Consider the following 24,114-nt stretch of genomic DNA (forward strand, 5'->3'; position numbering starts at 1 on the left):
AAGTATTCTCCGCGAAATTTGACACATTTTTCCATGCGATGGAACCAATCATTGAAGCAACCATTCCATTCTGAAGTTGGGGTCTCCAAAACGGCCGTTTTGTAGGCGTCCACAGCTTCTTTAGGTGATGAAAATCTCTGTCCACGCAATTTATTCTTTATTTTAGGGAAAGTATAGAAATCATTAGGACTTAGGTCGGGGTTGTACGGCGGATGGTCTAATAATTCTATGTTTTCTTGCTCTAAAAACTCTTTTGTTCTGTGCGCGGTGTGAGAACTCGCATTGTCGTGTGGAGGATGATGCGGCGGTTGAAGTTCTCTTTACGGAGTTCAGAAACGACCTGTGGCAAACAAATGCTAGCATACCATTCTGCATTAACCATTCTTTGTCCCGCAAGAGGAATAGTCGTAACATGGCCGGTTTTGGAGACAAACGTGGCCACCATTTTTTTTGCGACACTCCGTGAACGAACAATTTTTGTTGGCTTTAACTCATTTTCGAACACCCAAACTCGTGACTGGTTTTTTGTTTCGGGTTCGTACGCGTATATCCAGGATTCGTCACCTGATACAATGTTGTATACAGCATTTGAGGATCCTGCGTGGAATCTTTCAAGAGTTCTGACGCACCAAGTAACGCGAGCCGCTTTTTGCTCTTCACAGAGCGAATGCGGTAGCCATCGGGAAAACAACTTTTTTACACCTAATTGTTCATGCAAGATTATTTGTATTTGACTCATGCCAATGTCTAAAGTTGCCTGAATTTCGCGGTATGTCACATGTCGATCTTCCTCAATCAGCTTACGCACAGCATCAACGTTTTCTTGGGTGACTGCAGTTTTTGGACGACCTTGACGGGGATCATCACTGAGCTTGACACGTCCACGTTGAAACTCAGCAAACCAGCGATAAATTGTGGTTTTGGATGGGGTTTCATCACCAAATGCAGAAATCATCCGGTCAACACACTGTTTTTGTGTTAAACCACTTCGAAAGTCATAATAAATCATCGCTCTTGAATTTTCTCGAGTCAATTCCATTTTCTCAACGACTAAACAAGTTTGACAAAACCTCGTGACAAGACCGAGAATCTTTTTTTAAATAAATAAATGGTATTCGATTTTTAAAACCAAGGAGTTTTCAATTAAAAAGATTTTAATATGACAGGAACAGTGGAAATATTTCATTCCCGATAGGTACTTTTAGTGCAGCCCTCGTATATACATTTGAATAGGCAGTATTTAATTGGCAGTTTGGCAGCTTGTGAGTTTGTGAGTCAGGAGTCAGGAGAGTGGCGGCGCGCTTGGATTGTGACTTGTAAATTTGTGGAACCACCTATCTACATATTTTGTGTTTAGGCGTCGTTCCCTAGCTCCATCGTCCATCGGTAGCCGTTCGACTCATTTTGAATTCATGAGCAGACCCAGTGTTAATGTAGATCGCTTTAGAGCCGGACGCGCGATCGAAATTCGAATGCGTTTTGTTTAATTCATTCTGATATTTACCCATTTCGGGTGTTTAGCGAGTGACAAACTTATGTTAAAGTTGAAGTTGTTGGAGTTTGAAACATCATTTAATAATTTTTTTTAGGTATGTGTTTAAATTACATCTTTCAATATCTGAAATTTTAGTTCAGTTTCATTATGAAATGTTAAGCGTTAAATTTGCCGCGTTTTCAGTCTATTAAGTTTTTATTATGTCGTCTTCCGAAATAATAGCTCAACTAAAGATTTTTATGTATTAGCTGATACATAATGTTCTTTTAAAATTCAATATATCAATAAAAAATATATCTACTATGTTTTAAAACGAAGTTAAAGACGGATAAAATATTTTCTCCACATTTTCTTGCATTGTCAACAGATTATGTTCAAATTTTCAAGTTCATCAGGAAGTTAGCTCTAAATAAACAAACGAACAAAATTCCATTCGACTATATTAAGCACCCGAGGGAATTTCTGAGTTACAAGTTTTTGAAAATGATAAGCGTCCCACCACATTTAAAAAAAAAAAAACTCTTATAAAGGCTTAGATTATTTGCGGCTTCTTTTTATTACTTAATAGGTAGATAGGTCCACCTGATGGTGAGTGTTGGTGACCACTATGTTCACGGATATCGGCAATCTTAGGGGCACAAATCAGTCGTTTCCTATCGCTTGGGGCTCTTTTAAAACTACGTTTGAAGAAGGACATGTCATAACGCTCAAAAAATAGTGTGGCAATAAAATAATAATCTGGAAATAAACGGTAAATGAGCGCATTATTTTCAAGCAAGGACGCACTCTTCAACAGAGCACTCCACATGACAATACAAAAAGTCGAAAGAACAGTTTTTTTGCAACGAGTTTCCGAAAAAGGTTAAATTCTTAGGTTCGACTACTACCTGTTGATAGATTAACTTACGACGAGTCAACTACGTACGTACGAACAACGTATAAGTTATTACTCTGCCTATTTGTTTAGATTTTTTAATGTAATATATTCACATAGAATGTTTCCCGGCTGCGAAAACTACAAATTTCAGCAGTACCGAAATGAATTATACACAAAGGAATATTTTTAATCTTTTTTTGCCTACGCGTGAAACCCCTTTTTTTCATTACTTAGGTGCGTGATCCATTTCACGGTCCCACGGTCCACCTAATTTCAAATGGGTACCGGAGCCAATAGACATCACATTGTGAATGCCACCACCCATCTTGAGACTTGAGGCCTAGTTATTACGCAAATTATAATTTTTGGGTGAAAGTCATTCGTGAACATTTGTTAATAACGTCACTAGAAAATGACGACCTGCCCGCTCGATATCCCGATATGCAATGCCCGCATCGCTCCAGAAAAATGCACCTTATCCTTTAGACCACCATGACTTTTTCCAAGTATGGCATATGGATTGATGGAAAATAATTTGTTTGAAGCTTTTAGTTGTTTATGCACGACACTAAAAACATGAGAGTGAATCTTTAGGAACGGCGCGGCGCGCAAAATTTATTTATTGAATTATCATTGAAATATCAAATTGTTTATTGATATTTCAAGATTACATAAAAAATATTGGATAAACAATAACAAAATTTACAAACTTATTAGCAGACAAAGTCCAAGGGGGTCTAAAAAAGGGTATCCTATGGTGTGCGTAGTATATAGCAACACTTTGGTCATCTGAAACAAAAAAAAACCTTTTTTTTTCCTACCTCAGCTGATAGCCTTGAGAAGCTATTTCAGTGTAGAAAAAACCAAACTAACTCTTCATTAGTATAGATGTAGATATAGCACGAACCTTGGACGACAAAAAAAATATATTTACAAAATCGTAGCCACTTGAAAAAAAAAACACATTTAGCTTGCTTTTTCAGCCAATTCCAAATTTTTTTGAATAGTAAAATTCAAAAATTTAATTTTTTTGACTCCACCTCGATAAAGTAGTTTCGAGAAAAACACGTTTAAAGCTTTGAGAGAAGTTTTAGGCAATTTTATTCATAGAATGGTCTCGATGCGTACAGTATACTTACGTATTTTTAATCGGCGATCCCTGTTCCATTCAAAAAATCTTTCTTCAAAATTCTGATTCACCAAAGTTCTTTTGTGGAGGCAATGAGTCCTGCCTTCCTTTGATGCCTATGAAGCTTGGAGTTGAGAGCGCTCGATACGATACGATCATCGTCTTGCCTCACTGAGGACGCATGAGCTTCTGGGCCAATCCTGATTCCCTTAACATTCAATATTTTTAATATGGGCTTAAAACTTTCAATAAAGATGCACGCTGCGAGGAAAGAAGCAAGTTCAATAGTCCGGTTTCGAGCGTGAATGAGCTTCGGAGCAAAAGTTCATATAAGAATAATATAAAATGTTGTGATTCGTTGTTTGAGTTTTTGAACCCAAACAACGTTCCAATAAAGTTTCATAAATTTGTTTTTATAACTTTTAAAACATTGTTAAATTAGGGAAGATTAGCAGATGCATTAGAGGAAGAGGTTTCTTCGTCGATATTTTATGTTGATTACCGAAAAATGTTCTCTTCCTCGGTATGCATGCCCGTTGTGAAGTTGATCTTGAATGTTGTTTAAAATCAGAATTTATAAAACAATTTTTACTTCAAATGTTTATTATACTTATGCAGAGTTACTAATTTAAAATAAATACGAAATATTTTGAAAAAATACGTTTTTATGACCTTGAATGGAATATGTAGGAATATATTATACGGGATACGATACAAAACAAATTTTATGAGAGGTTCATCCGCAGGTACTCAGAAAGGGTCTACCGTCTATTGTTTGTTCATTTATTCTGGGCAGGCCGGAACAGATGCCACGTCACAAAAATGGCTATAATTCATTAAGTTATTGAAATTATGAAAAATAATTTTAAGGACACATACCCTTGAATGTCTGAAGCTTAGAAATGTGAAGGAAAAAAATCATTTTTTCCAATTTTAGACTAGAATACCCCCTTATGGTATTGCAGGCGGGGACCAGGACCAACATTCAAATTATAAATAAATATATTTTAATGTTTATCTGGTGTGAGCTACAGTTTCACTCTCATTCAAATTTGATTGTTTATGATTAATTTTGATGAACGTAACAAATAGTATTAAAATTTTTCGTTATTATCCATATTACAAAACGTACTAGAAAGAAACAGAATTGTTTACTTCTAATAGCTTACCCGCACTCTTCATTGTTTTTCTCCCTAACTATCGCTGGTAGCCTAGGAGACTATTCGAGCTACACCCGGATGGATAGGTGAGCTCATGAGCTCAACCTGAGGGAATTTTCTAATACTAGCCTAACAAGAGCAGTGCTTCGCAGAATCTACCACCGGATCTGAATCGCGACCCACTGAGATCCGGCAAGAAACTCAGTGGGCTCTTCATTCTACACGCGCTTTTGTGGACACTTGTAGCAGCGTTGAAATATCGGAAACTCATTAAAATGTTATGTCTTCTTCTTCTTATTTGACGTTATTTTCATAGCTGAATATCATGTCTAGATAAAAAAATCCAAATCGATTCATGCATCGAGTTTTACATATATCCATGTCTTTTTTAATGCCTGAGGTATAGGTAGATAGATTTGTCAGGGAATAATTCAAATGCCCAGTGCATTAGCGGTCACCCGTATAATCGTTACCACCGAACCTGTCCACTACAATAATCCTTTATAGGCTATCGGAATATTCATGAGTAGCACAACCAAAATTGCTCAATTCATTGCAAAAAGATTGAGAAAAAGATTGCAAGAAGAGTTGAGGGGAAAATCGTGGTAGGATCTCATTCAATAGAATTCGTTTAAAATGAATAATAATAAATTTATTTACCCTGCATCCCTTTACTGTGTGTTGTCTGACACGCACTTGTCCGGATTTATTGTTCCTTTCGAAGGCTGCAGCTGAGTTGAGACTTTTTTAGGAAGTTTGACACTGTAAGATCTGATATCTCGAAGGTTCAGTTATTTTTATTGTCATCAAAGACCGGCGATCGTATTCCCCTTTAGATAGGTGTGACGGTCATTGACGTAACTGATTTTAGACGCATAGATCACTGCGAACCGCTAAGTTTCGGATTGTACCTAATGTTTCCAAAATGTAAAGTAGGCAGGGGTGAAATTTGCGTCGGAGACGGGCGGTAAGATACTAAATAATAATAACGGGCTAATCTTGACTCAGCAGGAACATCCTTAAGGAACGCACGCTAAAGAATACATACAATGAAACAAAGACAAAAGGTTCTAAAAGTGTCTAAGCTAAAATATTGCGTAAATGCATTGTAAGGCACCTCTCATCTTGAGTCATTACGTTGATATCACTGGAAGAATCAACTATTCATTGTCATTTCTGTGGAGCTAAGCCCGTTGAATTTAGGTCATTGAGAAATTAGATCCCCGTTTTCAGAAGAGAGTAAAAATCGAAATCAATAGATTCTCAATTTTAATTTAATTTAATTTTAATGTTAGTCATATAACAATTAACATTAGTTAAGAACAAAGAACAGAAAATGATTACGCACATTCGCACTTAAGGAATCGTGTGTGAAGATATAATTAAATTAACATAGCAAATTGTTTGCATATGTATTTTAATTGATGTATGATTGCAACGTGCTCCTTATCTACTGTTGTCGTAGTTTGTTGTCGTAATATTATTATGGTCACTGGGTTATCAAATGTTATCAATTTTTACCTAACCGTATCCCATGCAACGAAAAATATAATATTATAAAAAGTGTATAGTTTATTCTTTAAGAGGAATTACTTTATACGGCGTTTAATTTAACTGAACTTGTCTCATAACTCACAGCGAATGGAAACTATTACTCATTTTATTGGAAGAAATTCAAATTTTGTATACCCGCAATGTACGGAAATTGACAATGAATGAGCTATGCATGTATATGGATGTTTTTGTGATTAGTATAACTTATTTAAAGACTAGGCATGCTAGTTTATTCCTGATTCGGTTTCGGAAACGACCTGTTAAATTTATTATTCTTACTAGCTGACCCGGCAGACTTCGTAGTGCCTCAATCGATAAATAAAAGACACATCAAGGGGACACATCAAAGGAAAAACAAAATTGTTTGTTTTTATATAATTCCGAGCTTTTTTATATTTTCTCACCTTTTAAACCTTCCCCGGACTTCCACGAATAATTCAAGACCAAAATTAGCCAAATCGGTCCAGCCGTTCTCGAGTTTTAGCGAGATTAACGAACAGCAATTCATTTTTATATATATAGATTTATAGGTGCACCCTGTCTATAATACGCATATTATTTGTAACAAAACATTCCGAATCTAAAATACTATTCCTTTTAGTTTATTAAGTACCTACTTTAAGAAAGACAATAATTAATATTTTTAACTAGCTGACCCGGCAGACTTCGTAGTGTCTCAATCGATAAATAAAAGACCTAAACTTTTGTATAAAATAAACTTAAAACAAACAAAAGGAATCTGTCCGACGGGGGACACATCAAAGGGAAAACAAAATTGTTATTTATATTTAATTCCGAGCATTTTCATATTTATCTACCTTTTAAACCTTCTCTGGCCTTCGACAAATAATTGAAGACCAAAATTAGCCAAATCGGTCCAGCCGTTTACGAGTTTTAGCGAGACTAACGAACAGCAATTCATTTTTATATATATAGATTTATAGGTGCACCCTGTCTATAATACGCATATTATTTGTAACAAAACATTCCGAATCTAAAATACTATTCCTTTTAGTTTATTAAGTACCTACTTTAAGAAAGACAATAATTAATATTTTTAACTAGCTGACCCGGCAGACTTCGTAGTGTCTCAATCGATAAATAAAAGACCTAAACTTTTGTATAAAATAAACTTAAAACAAACAAAAGGAATCTGTCCGACGGGGGACACATCAAAGGGAAAACAAAATTGTTATTTATATTTAATTCCGAGCATTTTCATATTTATCTACCTTTTAAACCTTCTCTGGCCTTCGACAAATAATTGAAGACCAAAATTAGCCAAATCGGTCCAGCCGTTTACGAGTTTTAGCGAGACTAACGAACAGCAATTCATTTTTATATAAATAGATATATAGATTATGTGTAATATGAATAAAACATATTATCTAACCCATAGTAAACGGTTCTGCAGTGAAAATTAATGTTCAAGGTTTATTTCCAAAGTAAATACTTAAGAGTAATGAGTGAAGTCGAAATTATCCCATGACTCAAAAGCTACACAAACAAGTCTTGTTCAGACTGCTTTTGAAAATTGATTTACTGAAAACCCTAATTCTCACCCTATTAACTGCGGAGTTCCCCAAGGATCCATATTGGGGCCACTTTTATTCCTAATTTATATTAATAATATACAGACAGTCGCACTACATGGTGATCTAACACTGTATGCTGATGACACGTGCTTATTTTACTACGGACACTCCATTCACGATGTATTATCCAAAGCCCAGCAGGACCTAGATTTATTATACAATTGGTTTCAGTACAATTTGCTGACTATAAATGCAGCTAAGACTTCTTACGTAATCTTTAAACCTAAAAATAAAATTATTCAGGATTTTGCACCGCTTACTATAAATGGCGAAAAATTACGAAATAGTAACGAAGAAAAATACTTAGGATTAACTATAGACAGCGGCTTGACGTGGAAAGCACACATTCAACATATCCAAAATAAATTGTCGTGTTTAACAGGATCTTTGCGCGGGACCGCCCAGTGTTTTCCTCGTCGAGTCTCTCTCATGATCTACAATTCGTTGGTTAAACCTCATCTTCAATATCTGATTGAGGTATGGGGTAGCACTGCTGACACGAACTTAAAGGAATTGCAGCGAACACAAAATAAAATAATCAAATTATTATTCCACTACGATTACCTGACACCCACCACAAAAGTCTATAGTGAAACCAAACTTATGTCTGTAAAACAACTGTATACCTATAGCACTTGTTTACTAATAAGAAAAATATTACACAAGGAGATACATTCTAAATTGACGTTTACTAAAAAAAAGGAACTTCAAAACTATCGTAATCGAAATGCCGAAAACTTAATCACTACCAGATCTAGAACTAACTATGGACAACGAAATATATCATCTGAGGGTGTCAAACTGTATAATATGCTGCCTTTAGATTTAAAAAATATCAAGTCATTGAATGTATTTAAAAATAAATGTAATGATTATATAAGAAAAAATGTTCCCATAATATAGTTTCTAAGATAAATTTGTTAATAATAATAATATCCATTTATTTCAGACAGTTGCATTAATGGAAATGATAGTATTGTTACTTAAGCCTACGTTAATAACTAAAAATACTAAATTCAATTTAAAGTAATTACCCAATTCCATTAATTTAATTTCATTTATTTAACAATAACTTCATATTTATACCTAAATATAAACAGGAAAGAAATATAATAAACAATGAAATGAAAAAACAACGAAATTAACAACCTGCAAACATTTAACCAATGCCACATCCATGCGAACTAGCTCCTTGTGGCGCCAATATCTACCCGCCACCGAGCGGCCGGCCGGCTGGTCGAGGCGATCTGCTGTGGTAATCTACCCTGTTTATACATTTTAAGAAAATAATAATCTTCATAGTTTTTGTTAAATGAATTGTTTATAGCATAGCGTCGCATGTTGGTACTGTAAATTATTGTCATGTACTGCACGATCTGAAGTAATTGTAACTATTTTAATGTTCTCATTTAAGTGAATCTATGTAATTCTTTTGAGAATAAAGAATATCTTTAACCCGAAAACCAATTTATTTACTGATGGTAGGGCGTTTCGAGAGCCTACACGTGTAGGTATCACCGCTCTGCCTATGTCTGCCATGAAGCAGTAATGCGTTTCGGTTTGAAGGGAGGGGCATTCGTTGTACTTGCCGCCACCCACCGTGACCCATGACTTAGAACTCATGTGTCAAGGTGGGTAGCGGCATTTACGTTGTGGATGTCTACGGGCACCGGTTACTACTTAATACCAGATGGGTCATGAGCTCGTCCACCCATCTTAGTAACAGAAAAATATTTATTGTCTACTGAGTAGCCTAAAAGATATAGCAAAAGACATTTTTATTATTACTTAAAAGAGCAACTACGTGTACTCACCAACTATTTAAATAAAAAAAAACCGTATTGTCACCACGATTCCATATTGACTGTCTAATAACCCACATCCTTATAGGTTGAACCCTGGTATAGCTACGTCATACTAATATGGGGTCTTATCTATTAGGCCACGGATGTTTCCTATAGCATCTCATTTTTATTTTGAATTTTAAAACGTTATCTACCCTCAAACTTTCATTTATATGTTTAGTCACATACAAATGGTCTCAGAGGAGGTTGATGAAGTTATAATGGCTGCAGAACCTTAAAATAACAGGCTTTTTAAGAAACCAGTTTATTTCACGGCTACTGGGTTATTTCTTAATAAAATTTAAACGCTGTTTTTACGCACAAAATGTTAAAACTGATTTTTTGATTGAATTTGATTCTCACTGCGTAATTAAAATTTTTGTCCCAAAAAATAAAATTGTTACTTGTGGCCGAACATTGCCCATGGTGTTTTCGACTTCCTAAATCCAAAATAAATTAGTTTTGCGTTACCTACGTGACGGCTATGTAATATTTAAGTTATGTAACAAATGGTCTATTTTTATTTACTTTTTATTATGCACATTATATTTCCTGACGAGTCTTTATATATATAGTGTAGACAGATGAACTACCTCACGGTCTACTTGGGGGATTACGTGGTTACCGGAGTCCATAACGTGAATGCCACCTTGAGACTTGAGGTATATGTCTCAATAGTTTCGTTCAACTCGGAAGTTATTCATGAACACGTGTTAAGTGCGTATTTCGTTAGGAAAATTGGAAAAACCCCAAAGCCAGATGTGGGATTTGAACTATTTTGAACATCGGAACAGTCGATACGAGTACACCGGTCATCTTATCCTTTAGGCTGGGTTCACACGGCATTTTCCTGCACTTTTTCTTTGTATTTTAACGTACAATCACCCGGGTGTTCGTCCGTTCATACGGTAGATAGGTATTCAATCATGTAAAAAGTGGTAATATATCGATGTGTAAAAACGAACGCGTGAGCGAGACAGAGCTATACTACGCGCTACTCCAACGTTAAAGTTCATTCGATTTGCTAGACAAGTCCGTTGAGTAGGTATTCGTTTAAACGCATAAGCGGTGTACGCTTTTTTGCAGTACAAACGACATGTGAATGGTTTTCTATGGGTTTTTTAATGGGCTATTTCAGCTTCTTTCTTGACGTGTAGGTGAGCTCACGAGGCTAAAACCGGAGTGTTGTTAACACTGGCCCTAGCAATAACAGTGCTTCGCAGAATTTTTCACCGGATCGGAAACGCGACCCACTGAGAAGATCCGGCGAGAAACTCAGTGAGCTGTATCTATGGGTTAATTTACTCGTCGAGCTCTTCGTGCGCAAGTGACGGGTTCGGCGAGGACGGTGACCGGTTGGTACTTGAGGTACCTAAAAGCACCGTTAATGGACCAGGAGGATCCGTAATGACGTGTTTAGGGCGACGTCGACTGTTTACCATTCGGTCCACAGGATCGAGTATGATATGGTTCTACGAGTATATACAATGTATGTGCCACTATTCATACGATAAGACGTATACTGCAAATAAACGTGCAGGACAATGCCGTGTGAACCCGGCCTCAGGCTAGAACAAATTTAATTAAGTGAAACATGCCCTGAGAAATAAACAGTGGCTCGGCTATACCCTTAACATTGCTGATGAATATGAGCGAAGGTGATCATTCACTGTTAGATGGGCCGTTCCGTTGTTTTGGAAGCCAGATAAAAGCCAGAGTTTAAAAAATTGCTAGGTTTATTTTTGTGAGATAAAGGAACACAATGCGGATATAAAAAAAAAGCGAGTTATTAGTTAAAGTAACTAGTTGTTTTACTTTTAGCTAGTTATTTTGGTGTGCAAAGAAACATAAAGATCATTAAGTTATTCAATCCCATCGGAGGTTTTTTTATTAATAACAGATTTAACGAGACTACAACAGTTAAGATTATTAATATATTGCTAGGTTTAGGTGCGTACTGCAGTGTTATCTGTAGCCAGCGGATAACCCATTGGTAAGAAAACCGGTTCACGATAATACTGTAGTAATTTTGGACCCTTATCGCGTTACACATAATTGGAACTTAGTCATCAGAAATTATGTTACTTAGGAATTTTGGGTAATGATTATGGAACGCTGAAAAAAGCTACACATCAAATGAATTATGTTAAATGGCCTTTATTTAAAAGTGCTGAAGAACAGGAGAGAATGCAATGTTATTGACGACGATGTCGAAGACAGAGCGTAATTGAGGAGATAATTAAACAAAGCTGGCCCCACCATCATGTGGGATGAATAGCGAGAGAGAGAGAGAGAGAGAGGCCTATACTATAAATTTTATTTTTAAAACTTACATCATAGATAATTTTATCATTTATTCACATGTTGAACATGCACAATGCATGATATGCGGATTAAGGTTGTGTATTAGAGTGTCGTCTAAGTTTTCCTTCCTGTGACATTTTGGCCCCAAATGACGTAACGATTATTGAAGTTATGTTCGGCTGAGATTCACAGAATTAAAAAAAAAATACTGTTCCCTATTGCTATTACAGTAAATATACAATATTATCCTTAAATTACGTTCGATCATCAATGACACCGTTAGTCATGTTAAAACACTAAAGCTGGACGTAAAATGTGACCTAAAATCGTAAATGTGCATCGTGTTTCTGCGAGTCATGCGTATTCAATTTAAATCCAACACAACATCACTAACTACTCGTAATAACTTTTATATCAGTCATACATTTGTCTTTCAGAGGTATTCGAAAATGGCGGCTTTTAATGTTGTGTTGGGATGTATTATGGTCCTACTACTCATTCTCTTCGGAATCAGTTCTGCGGCAAGGTATTATATTAAGGTAAAGTTCATTTTTTTTTATATAAACCACACACTTAAATACTATTTATTACGCGATAGTGTAATTTTAAATAAGAATTTAGTATAAAATTTTATTAAAATTTACAGTTTTAAGAATTGTTCATATTTGCTTACGTCAATATATAACTTGAACGCGCCAAAGTGAATGAAAAATATTACCTAAACCTATTTGTTTTTGCAGTTCACGTTGTTCATCGTGCTGTGTTTGATATTTGCGACCGCACCTGTTCCGCTTATGTTACTGAAGCCGTTCGATCCTAGAAATGCACTGTAAGTAAAAGTATTGTGCAGATAAATTATTATTAGAGATATGAGAAAAAATGGAATTTTATACGCATGTAAATCGAGCTCGATGTTGGGATATTTTTTTTTATTACATGTAAGCCAATAGTTTTTAAATCGACTTTTTATGTATGTCTTTTCTCATATTTAGTGCCATCTCCAGGATTAAATTGTCCACCATACTCCCGTTATTCCCCCACACACGGTATTATAGGGTAACTCTCTATGGAGACACATTCTTTCCGCCCACCGTGGGTGGTCCACTCCCCCGTCTGGTAAGTGCATTTGTTTCCTCCCCGCATCGGGTCGGGTGAGTGTCAAAGGACATGGGCCACTCTCCATACATTGCACGGCCCACTAAACGAAGTTCAAGGACAGTAATGAAATTAAGTTTAAATACCAGACTATAGGTATATCCCTTTTATTATAAACAAATTAAAATCAATATTGTTCATGGGGATACAGAGATATTTAAAAAACAAGATAAGATTTTTAGGTTATATCACATGATTTTGCTGTCAATACACTTACAATTGTACTTTATTATCAGCTTAAATATTATTTATGTTATACTATACTATACTTTATGACACAGACCTAATTCAATGAACGCCAAGACTTAATTTTATGCACAATAAATAATAATCGCAGGTATATCGCAACGAAGCACTTAATATAATATCCACAATGCACACGAGTGCGAAAACGAATTATCAAATGTAAAACATTAAACAAGCGTAGTTTTATTTTTTGCATAAGATCATTAATTATTCATCAATGTAATGATTTATTGTACGGATTTAAAAGTATAAAAATAGATTTTTGCTTAGATGTAATATTCTATATTAATTTTAAAATCCTTTAATTAAATATTTTAATATAGTTTGCTAGTTTTTTGCAATACAATGTTTTTTTAGGAAGATTTAATGTGAATTATTTAAAATATAAATATATTTTACCTATGGCAACTCCTTCAATATTATTAATGTACCTAGTTTAATCACGTAATTATTTTATTTATTTATGATTTTAATTATCCAACCATGAAAATACCCTTATATTTTAAAATAAGTATGTAAAAATGAAATGTTTTTTTTATAGATATTTCATTAATGTCCTTGAGTGCACGAGTAGCTGAGCCGAAAATGGCCTATGTCCTTTAGTGCAGTTGCCGTTCCCTCTTTGGGGCTACGAGGACCCCTTCTTCTTCTTTTTTTGTTATTGTTAATATTCTGTATCATTTTAATAGCCAATAAACCGCCGCATAAAGATTTTTGATTATGAAACTGTCACATTATGCTTACTCGGTGAACGAAAATGACTAGCACAGCGGTAATGATTAAAATGCAAAGATTATGAATAATTTACAATTTCTTTAATTGGGTTTCAGTGTTGTAATATGTTTTATTGTCTACTAGTGATGTCTGGGCACGCCCCGTTGTGATAACTAAATGCATGTAATACAGCGATTTGTTGAAACGACACATGCATCACTAATTTTGCTTTGATGGTAATGTCATAGAAACTTGAAGTGTCAACAACAACTATACGAAATTTCATCATAAGTGGCCTAAGAGTGCATAGAGACAAACGTAGAAAGAAACATTTATTTTATAGATGTACTAGCTGACCCGGCAGACTTCGTAGTGCCTCAATCGATAAATAAAAGACCTAAACTTTTGTTTAAGATAAACTTAAAACAAACAAAAGGAATCCGTCCGACGGGGGACACATCAAAGGAAAAACAAAATTGTTATTTTTATTTAATTCCGAATATTTTTATATTTATCTAACCTTTTAAACCTTCTCTGGACTTCAACAAATAATTCAAGACCAAAATTAGCCAAATCGATCAAGCCGTTTTCATGTTATGTCGTGACAACGGAAAACGGCTTTCATTTTTATATATATAGATTGAACGTTGATCAGTTAGTCACATATTGGCTTAAATTGGTATGCTACTCCGCTACTCGATGATTACAGTGGACTTAACTCTTTTTATAACTTCGTTGTCTTTTAGACATGGCATGAAGGTCATGATGACGCATGGTGAATTGTTATGTCTGAGCACTATCCAATTGATTTTTTTGATTTCTGTACGTCGATTTATTCATCATTAGTCTGCTACTCGGATTCGTTCAACACTCTACTTTCAAATTGGGCCAATCGAGGGTTCAGTACCAATATTCGTTTTAGAGAATTATTATTATTAATATACTTTTTTTATTGCTTAAGCGGATGGACTAGCTCACAGCCCACCTGGTGTTAAGTGGTTACCGGAGCCCAAAGACATCTACAATGTAAATGCCACTACCTACATCGATCGTAAATCCACGATCGATGACTACCTACCTTGAGATATACGTTCTAAGCTCTCAGAATAGTTACAACGGCTGCCTCACCCTTCAAAACTTCAAACCGTTTTAGCGTTCAAAACGTATTAGCGTTATTAGTATTGGTGAACCCGACTTGTATATATCTTTTTTCGATACCTCGAATTCCTTCAATAGGTCGTAATGTCTGTTTATATTGTTCGATTTTTACTATTGCTAGCCGATCGATGTTGTATTTATTACAACTAGTAAAATTAGTGACCACTACCCACTATAAATCGATAATTACCATAGCAAAAATCCCTTTAACGTTTTTTTTGTACGTTCTTCTTCTTCCGTCCCTGTTCCCATTATCTAGGGTCGGGTCCCCTCACTCTACGGTGCCAGGTTGATCTGTACTGGGTTGTCGGTTTTGGCAATTGGGCTTTCTTAAGGTCTCTTTCGATGTTTGACCACCAGGTCGATGGAGGGCGGCCTCTACCTCTCTTTTGTTCTGGCAAGCTTAATGCGATTTTTACTACATGGTTTTCGTCCCGTCTCATGATATGACCATACCATTTAAGGCGATTTTCCGTCATTTTGTCTGTGATTGACGCGAATTTAAAGCTTTAAAGTTTTCTCTTGTACGTTATAGTTAATTATTTTTAAATAATTTAAAATGCTAATAAAGCTGAGACATTAACGTTTCAAGTATTGTTAACGTGAGTCAAAATATTACACATAGACATTACAAAATAATATTTTGTAATATCTATGTGTAATATTATATAAATATTCGTGTAAAACGAATAAAATGTATTCATTTCTAACTAAGTTTCAATTTTATCGGCTCTTTGTCGTTAACTTTTTATGTGGCAATAAAAATCAGTCAACATAAGTCTTTATATATTAAGCCGCGATTACATCGCAACAGGAAGAAGCAGAACTTTGTTAACATATGATTTCATAGTGTAGCGATATTACAGCGTTTTAATATTAGTTATTAGGTAGGAATTAAGGTAGAACGAGCAGGGAAATATGTTCAGGATACGAATGCTACGGATCTTATGACTATCCGGGCAAATAGTATGATATCAGACTTTGCTATGGGCGGCGTTCACGTTGTGTCTTCTACGGGCTTTTGTAACTACATTTTTTTTTTGTCAGGAAGAATCACCGGACTTTCGCCCTCCACTGAGGATGGAGGGCGGGGCATGTCGGAGTTGAACCGGCTAAAACCTCCTGTCGCTCAACAACCAGCATCCAAATCTCGCATGAGACAGAGCTCATGAAAAGGCAAAAGGGGAGAAAGTGAAGCATTTAGTGCGGAGCACATCTCTCCCATCACCCTCGCCCTCGGGCCGTCGGACTGGCGGTCGTCGGCGCCACGACCACCAGCCCTCTCGGTCGGCAGGCTATCCGAAGCCCGCCTAGATGGCGCCGGTTAGAATGGTCTACCCTACGGAATACCCCGCTGGGTCAGAACCAGCGTGGTTAGCCGGCCTTCCATCACCCGGATGCTCTTGCATAAAATGCGTGCAGAGCAGCTTGCACGTCGTCTTCTTAGGTCCCCATGTGAGGGAGACCCGAAACACTTAGAGGGCCAGGGCTTGGGCGAAATCCGCCTCCCTGACCCCCGCTCGACGGCGGCGGGCCTGCGCGTCTCTCACGCGCCCCGCCGCCTCCTTCTGCGAGATGGTGCACTCGCAGAAGTCGAGCATCACCTTCCACGACTCGTCGTCACCGAGCATCGATGCCACAACACCCGGCAACGACAAGTCGTTTCCTATTTTTGCGACGAGGACACGGCGCCACCCCTTCCATGCGGGGCAGGCGACGAGCGTGTGCTTCGCCGTGTCCAAGTCGCAACCACAAGGTGGCACTCTGCCGTCGGCTCGGCTCCGATCCGGTGCAGGAACTCACCGAAGCAACCATGCCCAGTGAGCACCTGCCTGAGCCGGAAAGCGAGGCGTCCTCTGTCACGATTCACCCAATTCACAAGAACCGGGCGAATCGCCTCGGCGGTCCTACGACCAGCCGAAGGATCGGCCAGCCGTCTGGACCATGATTCCAGCACGGACCGCCGAGATTGGGCCATCCGCGCTCTGACCATACTGGGGCTGGGACGTCCCACGCCCCGGGCACGAAGGTCAGCCCGCCACTGATAGTCAGCGGCGAGCGCCTCGGCTTCGAGAACCCAAGGCGGCGTCCCAGCCAGTACACACGCCGCCTCGAAGGAGATGGTGCGATAGCCGCGGATGACCCTGACCGTGATGGTGCGTTGCGGCCGATGCAGCAGCTTCGCTACCCCCACGGCCAGGGACTGGCCCTACACGGGCGCCCCGTATAAGGCCATTGATCGCACCACCCCTGTATAGAGACGGTGCGTCACCTAGTTTTGTAACTACATAACATAAAAGGGGCTACCAGATCCTCTGCCTAACTACTTTATTAGGAAGTTTTACCTCGTCGCTACTTATGTCTAAAATAAGGTTGTTACTTTCCTAAGACTAGAACTAAGAGGAGTACTTTCGAATTTAAAAACCGCATCTATCAGCCTGTTGTTCATAATAGATAGAGTACACAAAGAAAATAAGTGCAGCTTTGATTTGGGTGTGGTATGTTCGTATTACAGATCAAGAGATACTGCGAGAGAAAGTGTGCTCGATTTTATATTGTGCACTCTATTGTTGGAGCCGTTATTAGGGTAAAGTCTACAGTAATCGACGGTATGAATAATATTATGAAGCTGAAAAAATCCGTTGAAATCTCAGTGAATTTACTCCATATTACTAACTAACATAACTTCACGTTATTACATTACTCTTTGGCCTCACGATAATAAAGACTTGGCTGTCTGGACTACGTTCTCTGGACACAGTAGTTAAATTTTAGGTTTATTGGGGAGGGTTCATTTAAATGATACCGTCTCCGTATTGTGCGTACTACCCACGACGTGTCTTCGTATATTCTGTGTACCGGACATTAAAGTCGATTTGCAATATGTAATGGAAAAGTCTTTTTCTTTATTGTTGTATGTATAGACAAATAATGACACAAAAAAAAAGTTCAGATAATAAACGCAACCGGCATAATACTCAAAACATATCTTATATTTTATGATAAAATCGGTTATTTATTTTAATTCTAATTCATTTTTATTGAAAAACATTTTTTTTTATTTTTATTTTTTTTATTGCCTTTGTAGGCAGACGAGCGTACGGCCCACCTGATGGTAAGTGGTTACCGTCGCCCATGGACTTCAGCAATGCCAGGAGCAGAGCCAAGCCGCTGCCTACTGCTTAATACTCTCCACAAGCCTCGTTTGAAGAAGGACATGTCATAGCGTTCGGGAAACACCGTGGAGGGGAGCTCATTCCATAGCCGGATGGTACGTGGCAAAAAAGACCTCTGGAAACGCACTGTGGATGACCGCAGTGGCTCCAGGTAGTATGGATGAACTCTACTCCGGTGGCGGGCGGTGCGATGGTAAAAACGAGACGTTGGTATCATCTCGAACAATTCCTCAGAGCACTCCCCATGGAACATGCGGTACAAAATACAGAGGGACCCGAAGTCCCTCCGCAGACCCAGAGGCTCCAAGCGATCCGTGAGAATGGGATTATCGACAATCCGAACGGCTCTCTTCTGTATGGAGTCAAATGGAAGAAGCTGGTATTTGGGAGCCCCGGCCCAGAGATGGGAGCAGTACTCCACGCGAGGCCGGACTTGTGCTTTATAGAGCAAAAGTCTTTGTCCAGGCGTGAAGTACCGCTTCGCTCTGTTGAGGACTCCCAGCATTTTGGACGCCAACTTGGCTTTGCCTTCCAAATGACTCCGAAATTGGACATCGCTCGAAATGTCGACCCCAAGTATCCCGATACTCCCGGAAGCTTGCAGGGATACTCCTTGGAATTGCGGCGCCATGACAAAGGGGTCCTTCTTCGCAGTGAACGCGCAAACTTGTGTCTTTGAACTTGGTTCAATTCACCCCATTCGGAGACTCGCCCCAGAGAGTTCTCCACTTCAGACACAAGTTTTGATCGTCTCTCTTGCACCACGCTCCGAGAGAGACTCTGATGGCCGATATATCGCGCATCCCCCGTGCCGTCATCCGCATAGCAATGCATGCCATCAATAGACAGCATGTCATTGATATACAGGATGAAAAGCGTGGGGGAGAGCACCGAACCTTGTGGAACGCCAGCGTTAATGGTCATGGTATCAGAGCAGTCACCGTCTACAACGACAGTGATGCTCCGCCCATCCAAAAAGCTAGCGATCCACTTGCAGAGACTCTCGGGGATTCCGTAAGATGGTAACTTCGATAGAAGTGCCCTATGCCAGACCCTGTCGAAGGCCTTCGCGATATCAAGGCTCACAGCAAGAGCCTCGCCCTTGCTCTCCAAGGCTTCAGCCCACCTGTGAGTAAGGTATACAAGAAGATCGCCAGCTGAGCGACCGTGACGGAAACCGTACTGTCGGTCACTGATCAGCTGGCGATCCTCCAGATACTTCAGGAGTTGTATATTTATTATTCGCTCCATCACCTTGGAAAGCAAGGAAGTTATCGCGATAGGCCTATAACTCGATGGGTCCGACCGGTCACCCTTCTTGGGGATAGGGTGGACGTGGGCGGTCTTCCATGAAGACGGAACCCTGTTAGTGCAATAAGAGAGGCGATACAAACGCGTTAGCGCAGGCGTCAGCTCAGGGGCGCACGTTTTCAGAACCACTGCAGGGATGCCGTCTGGCCCACTCGACTTATGGACGTCCAGGAGTCGGAGCTCCCGCCTGACTGCACACTGCGTGAAGCAGATCTCAGGCAGGGAGCTATCACACCGGGGGATGTTCGGTGGTGTAGCACCCCCGTCGTCCACGGTCGAGTTCGAGGCAAAGAGTTTGACCAGAAGGTCAGCCTTCTCTTTCGCACTATGGGCCAAACTGTCATCGGACTTGCGCAGTGGTGGGAGACTAGACCTGCAAAAGTTTCCTTCTGCAGCTTTGGCGAGCGACCAAAAAGCACGGCTCCCAGAGGGATAGCTATTTAGTCGCTCGCCAACTCTAGCAACATGCTCCGACTTCGCCTTGGCAATAACCTTCTTGTAGGACCTGGGAGCAGCGTTATATTTCCGCCTTTCCTCTGAGATGTTAGGATCCTGACGTCTCCTGGCATTATCCCATGCCACGTATGCGGACCGCTTGAGGTGTGCAGCATCCCTGCTGGCATTGTTATACCAGGGTCTACTGCGACCCCCAACGGGCACCTCAGAGGAGGGAATAAACAATTCCATCCCCTGGAGCACCACGTCTTTAAGACGGTCCGCACAGACATCAGGATCAGCAGAGGAAAAGCAGAACCGCCCCCATGGGTAGGATGCGTAAAATTCACGCAATCCATCCCAATCTGCTGACATATACTTCCAAACTCTTCGATACCCGGTCGTCGTTCGACGACCCGGACGAGAGAGTGGTACAGCAGCACGGATAAGGCAGTGATCAGACGATCCAAGTGGAGCGTCGACCACCACACTGTATCCGGCCGGATCCGTGGTCAGCAGAAGGTCCAACAGAGAAGGTTCGTGCCCCTCGATATCTGGGACACGGGTGGGCTGTGTCACCAGCTGGGAGAAGCCGTAGGCCAAGGCGAAATCGTAGGCAGTCCGACCCGGGAGGTCAGTGGTTCTGGACCCCAACCACTCTTGGTGGTGAGCGTTGAAGTCTCCAAGGACCACCACCTCCGCAGATGGGTACTGCTCAAGCACGCGGTTAGTCCCCTCTTGCACATGCTCAATCAGAGCTGAACCTGCATCACTGCTGTGGGACCTGTACAGGCAGGCGTAGATTCGGGTACAACCCCCGTGATCCACGCGCAGCCACAAGAGGGATAGGTCCCGTTGTTCAAGGCCTCGTAGACGGCGACAACAGACATCAGCCCGAACGAATACACACACCCCGGCTTTACGCAGGAAGTTGTGCTCCAATACGTAGCCGGGGTATTCAAGATACGAGGTATCATCCGGAGTTGATATCTGCGTCTCCGTCAGAAACAGTAGGGCAGGCTGCGCCGTCTCAAGATGGTGGTGTACGGCGTCAAGGTTGCTATGTAGGCCCCTGACATTGCTGAAATCCACATTAAATGTGGAGTAGGGGATCGCCGATATAACCCTTTTTCTGTTTATGATTTTCATTTTTGTTGTTTTTTGGAGAGTGGGATAGGGTGAGGTAGGATGTTCGAAGTGAAATCATGACAACACCTGAATAAAGCGCGGAACATAGCGTGTGGTCGATCACGGGTTGCGTGAGAGACCGACGCAGGGCATGGAAGGGCCCCCAGTCCACCCTGCGTGCGATCGCCGGGATCCACTCCGGTCTCCGACTCCGGCACGACGACCGCACGACAGGATTTTACACCGGTTGGCGGGACAGCTTCCCGGGGCGGAGTTTAGTAGTGACACCCGGGTTCAGGTCCCCTACTGACCGGCGGGCGGCGGCGAACACCGTTTCACTGGGTCTCCCTATACCCCCGTCAAACAATCACGTCCCGCAAGCTCGCACACACGTTTGCTCCGCATGTTCCAGGTATCATCAAGATTCACCTCCAACAAGGAAGAGGAAAGGGAAGGAATAAAACTGGCTCTCCAACCCACACGCCGGAACACAGCTAGGCTATTTGGCGACGGACTCTAGTTGGAGGGTGGTCGCCAGCCAGTCGGACTAGGTCCTACCACCGGTTACGTTTTCGGCTCCCGTTTTGCACCACCCAGGGGTTACTTGTAGGGAATCGCGGGTTAAACCTACGGAAGCGGGAAGCATTCAACCCCCCAAACATAACGCTTTTGTAAAGGTTCCATTTTACTACACATGAATTTTTCGTATAAGGATCTTTAAATAAAATCGATTCTTATTAAAGTCATAAATATAAAGTAGGTGATATTTTATCTAATGTTATTAGTTAATAATTTTAGTTAAGTTTTAAAAATGAGTTTACTGGTGGTAGGACCTCTTGTGAGTCCACGCGGGTGGGTACCACCACCCTGTCTCTTTCTGCCGTGAAGCAGTAATGCGTTTCGGTTTGAAGGGTGGGGCAGCCGCTGTAACTATACTTGAGACCTTAGAACTTATATTTCAAGGTGGGTGGCGCATTTACGTTGTGGATGTCTATGGGCTCCAGTAACCACTTAACAATAGGTGGGCTGTGAGCTCGTCCACCCATCTAAGCAATAAATAGTAAAAAATATTAGAACTGCATGATGTATTATTTATCTTATTTGGGGGTAGTTCGATATTTATTTTGAAGAATTTCAACCACTATTGTTGCATACTGATAAATATAGTTTCACTTCGATAGTAAAATAATTGACGTAATATGGTAATTATGCAATGAATTCTAAGTAACACTGAAATTTCAAGAAAAACGAATCACGTCAAGTATAGTCGTCGCGATAGATTATATTATTTAACCTTGTAAGTAAGTTTGGTTACTGCGTTATTGAATTTAAAAGTGGTAGATCTAGTTACAACTATGATCCTCGGTCTGAATAGTCTATGTTGTGGATGACGGTAGATCAGATAAAATAACGTTGTCCGCTTCCGCAATCATTTCCATTGTAGGTACATACATAGTTTACATCGTACCGTTCGAAACAAAATCATTATAATCGCGTTACCTTGTAATATAAATTGCTTGATGCCGCTCTAGGCCCTGTTTGTCGCGTCGACCTTAAAATTAGAATAAATTTTATTAATTTTGATCAAACAATTTTATTTTAAAAGTTAAAATAACTTTATATATTTTTTTATAAAAATTACTCGGATCTCATTTTCGAAGGCGGCTTTCTTTTCATTTTATATCGTCTCTGAAATTTTGGAATTTCAAAAATTTTGCCTCTCCTCAAATAATGTCGCCTTAGGCCCCGGCCTCACAGGCCTAGGCGTAAATCCATCACTGGATGCACGTGGTATATGTTTGTATATTCCCCAATTTGCCCTTATTTTCCTTTGCTATTCTTGTTTATCATCATTACTAGCGACCCGCCCTCGCTTCGCTTCGGAAACATGAAATTTTATTATTGATTATTTACGACATCACATTAGAAACCTCAAAAATAACAGTATTTTCCCACTATTTAATGGATGTTATTATGCATATAATTTCCTCTTCAATCATTCTATCTATTTAAAAAAAACCGCATCAAAATCCGTTGCGTAGTTTTAAAGATTTAAGTATACATAGGGACAGAGAAAGCGACTTTATTTTATACTATGTAGTGATATTGTAACGGATACATATACAGATACGTTGAAGTTATTTACAAAGGACATTATAATGTTGACGTCAGATGAATCTGGGTAGTTCGATGCCACATTATCGCGTTATATATACACATATAATTGGTTCTGAACACACGATTATAATTTGATTTATTTTTGTAGGATACCGGCGGCGCTGTTACGACTGTCAGCGCGAATGTTGGGTATCCGTTGGGAAGTTCGGGGTCTAGAGAATGTGGACAACTCACGTGGAGCTGTCATACTGCTCAATCATCAGAGCGCATTGGATTTGTATGGTACGTATTCTACAGTCTTCTCAATTTTTAAGCTATTGCACAGTTTTGAAATTCCGTAACAAAAAAAACCTTACACCCCTCACTCCGCCTATCATGTAGCTCGCGTTCAACACATTCACACGTTGCGCTTGTGTAGTGTTGGTGAATAAGCGCGTGGCGTGACGTCACACTGCATGCGCATCATGAAAAGTCTGCCCATCTCTCTCTCGTGCGGTCTAGCTTATGAGTGTGAAGGGGACAGTTAAGGTTTTGCTTTTATTCATGTTTAATATAGCGTGGTCTTGTTTTATTATTGTTTTAATATTAAATTATCATTGTCTAATTATAATTGCATAAGTTGATAAAAATGCTATGCAATAGCTTTACTGCGGCAGTTCCCGAGTGCCACACGTTTGTTTTTATTTTTTATTTATTGCTTATATGCGTGAACGAG

At 39.6% G+C, this 24,114-nt stretch overlaps 1 protein-coding gene across 1 annotated transcript in view; it reads left to right on the forward strand.

Moving 5' to 3' along the window:
- Positions 1-1,354: 1,354 nt before the first annotated feature.
- AGPAT2 (1-acylglycerol-3-phosphate O-acyltransferase 2) overlaps positions 1,355-24,114 on the forward strand; it is a 38,560-nt gene continuing 15,800 nt past the window's right edge. The window contains exons 1-4 of the mRNA XM_089732707.1: positions 1,355-1,589; positions 12,396-12,497; positions 12,699-12,787; positions 23,548-23,681. Of these exons, the coding sequence (XP_089588833.1) occupies positions 12,408-12,497; positions 12,699-12,787; positions 23,548-23,681 (313 nt within the window). The 5' untranslated portion in view covers positions 1,355-1,589; positions 12,396-12,407. The remainder of the gene's footprint in view (positions 1,590-12,395; positions 12,498-12,698; positions 12,788-23,547; positions 23,682-24,114) is intronic.

Source organism: Bombyx mandarina, chromosome 15, assembly GCF_030267445.1.
Source record: "Bombyx mandarina strain Sakado chromosome 15, ASM3026744v2".
In the NCBI taxonomy this organism is placed as follows: domain Eukaryota; kingdom Metazoa; phylum Arthropoda; class Insecta; order Lepidoptera; family Bombycidae; genus Bombyx; species Bombyx mandarina.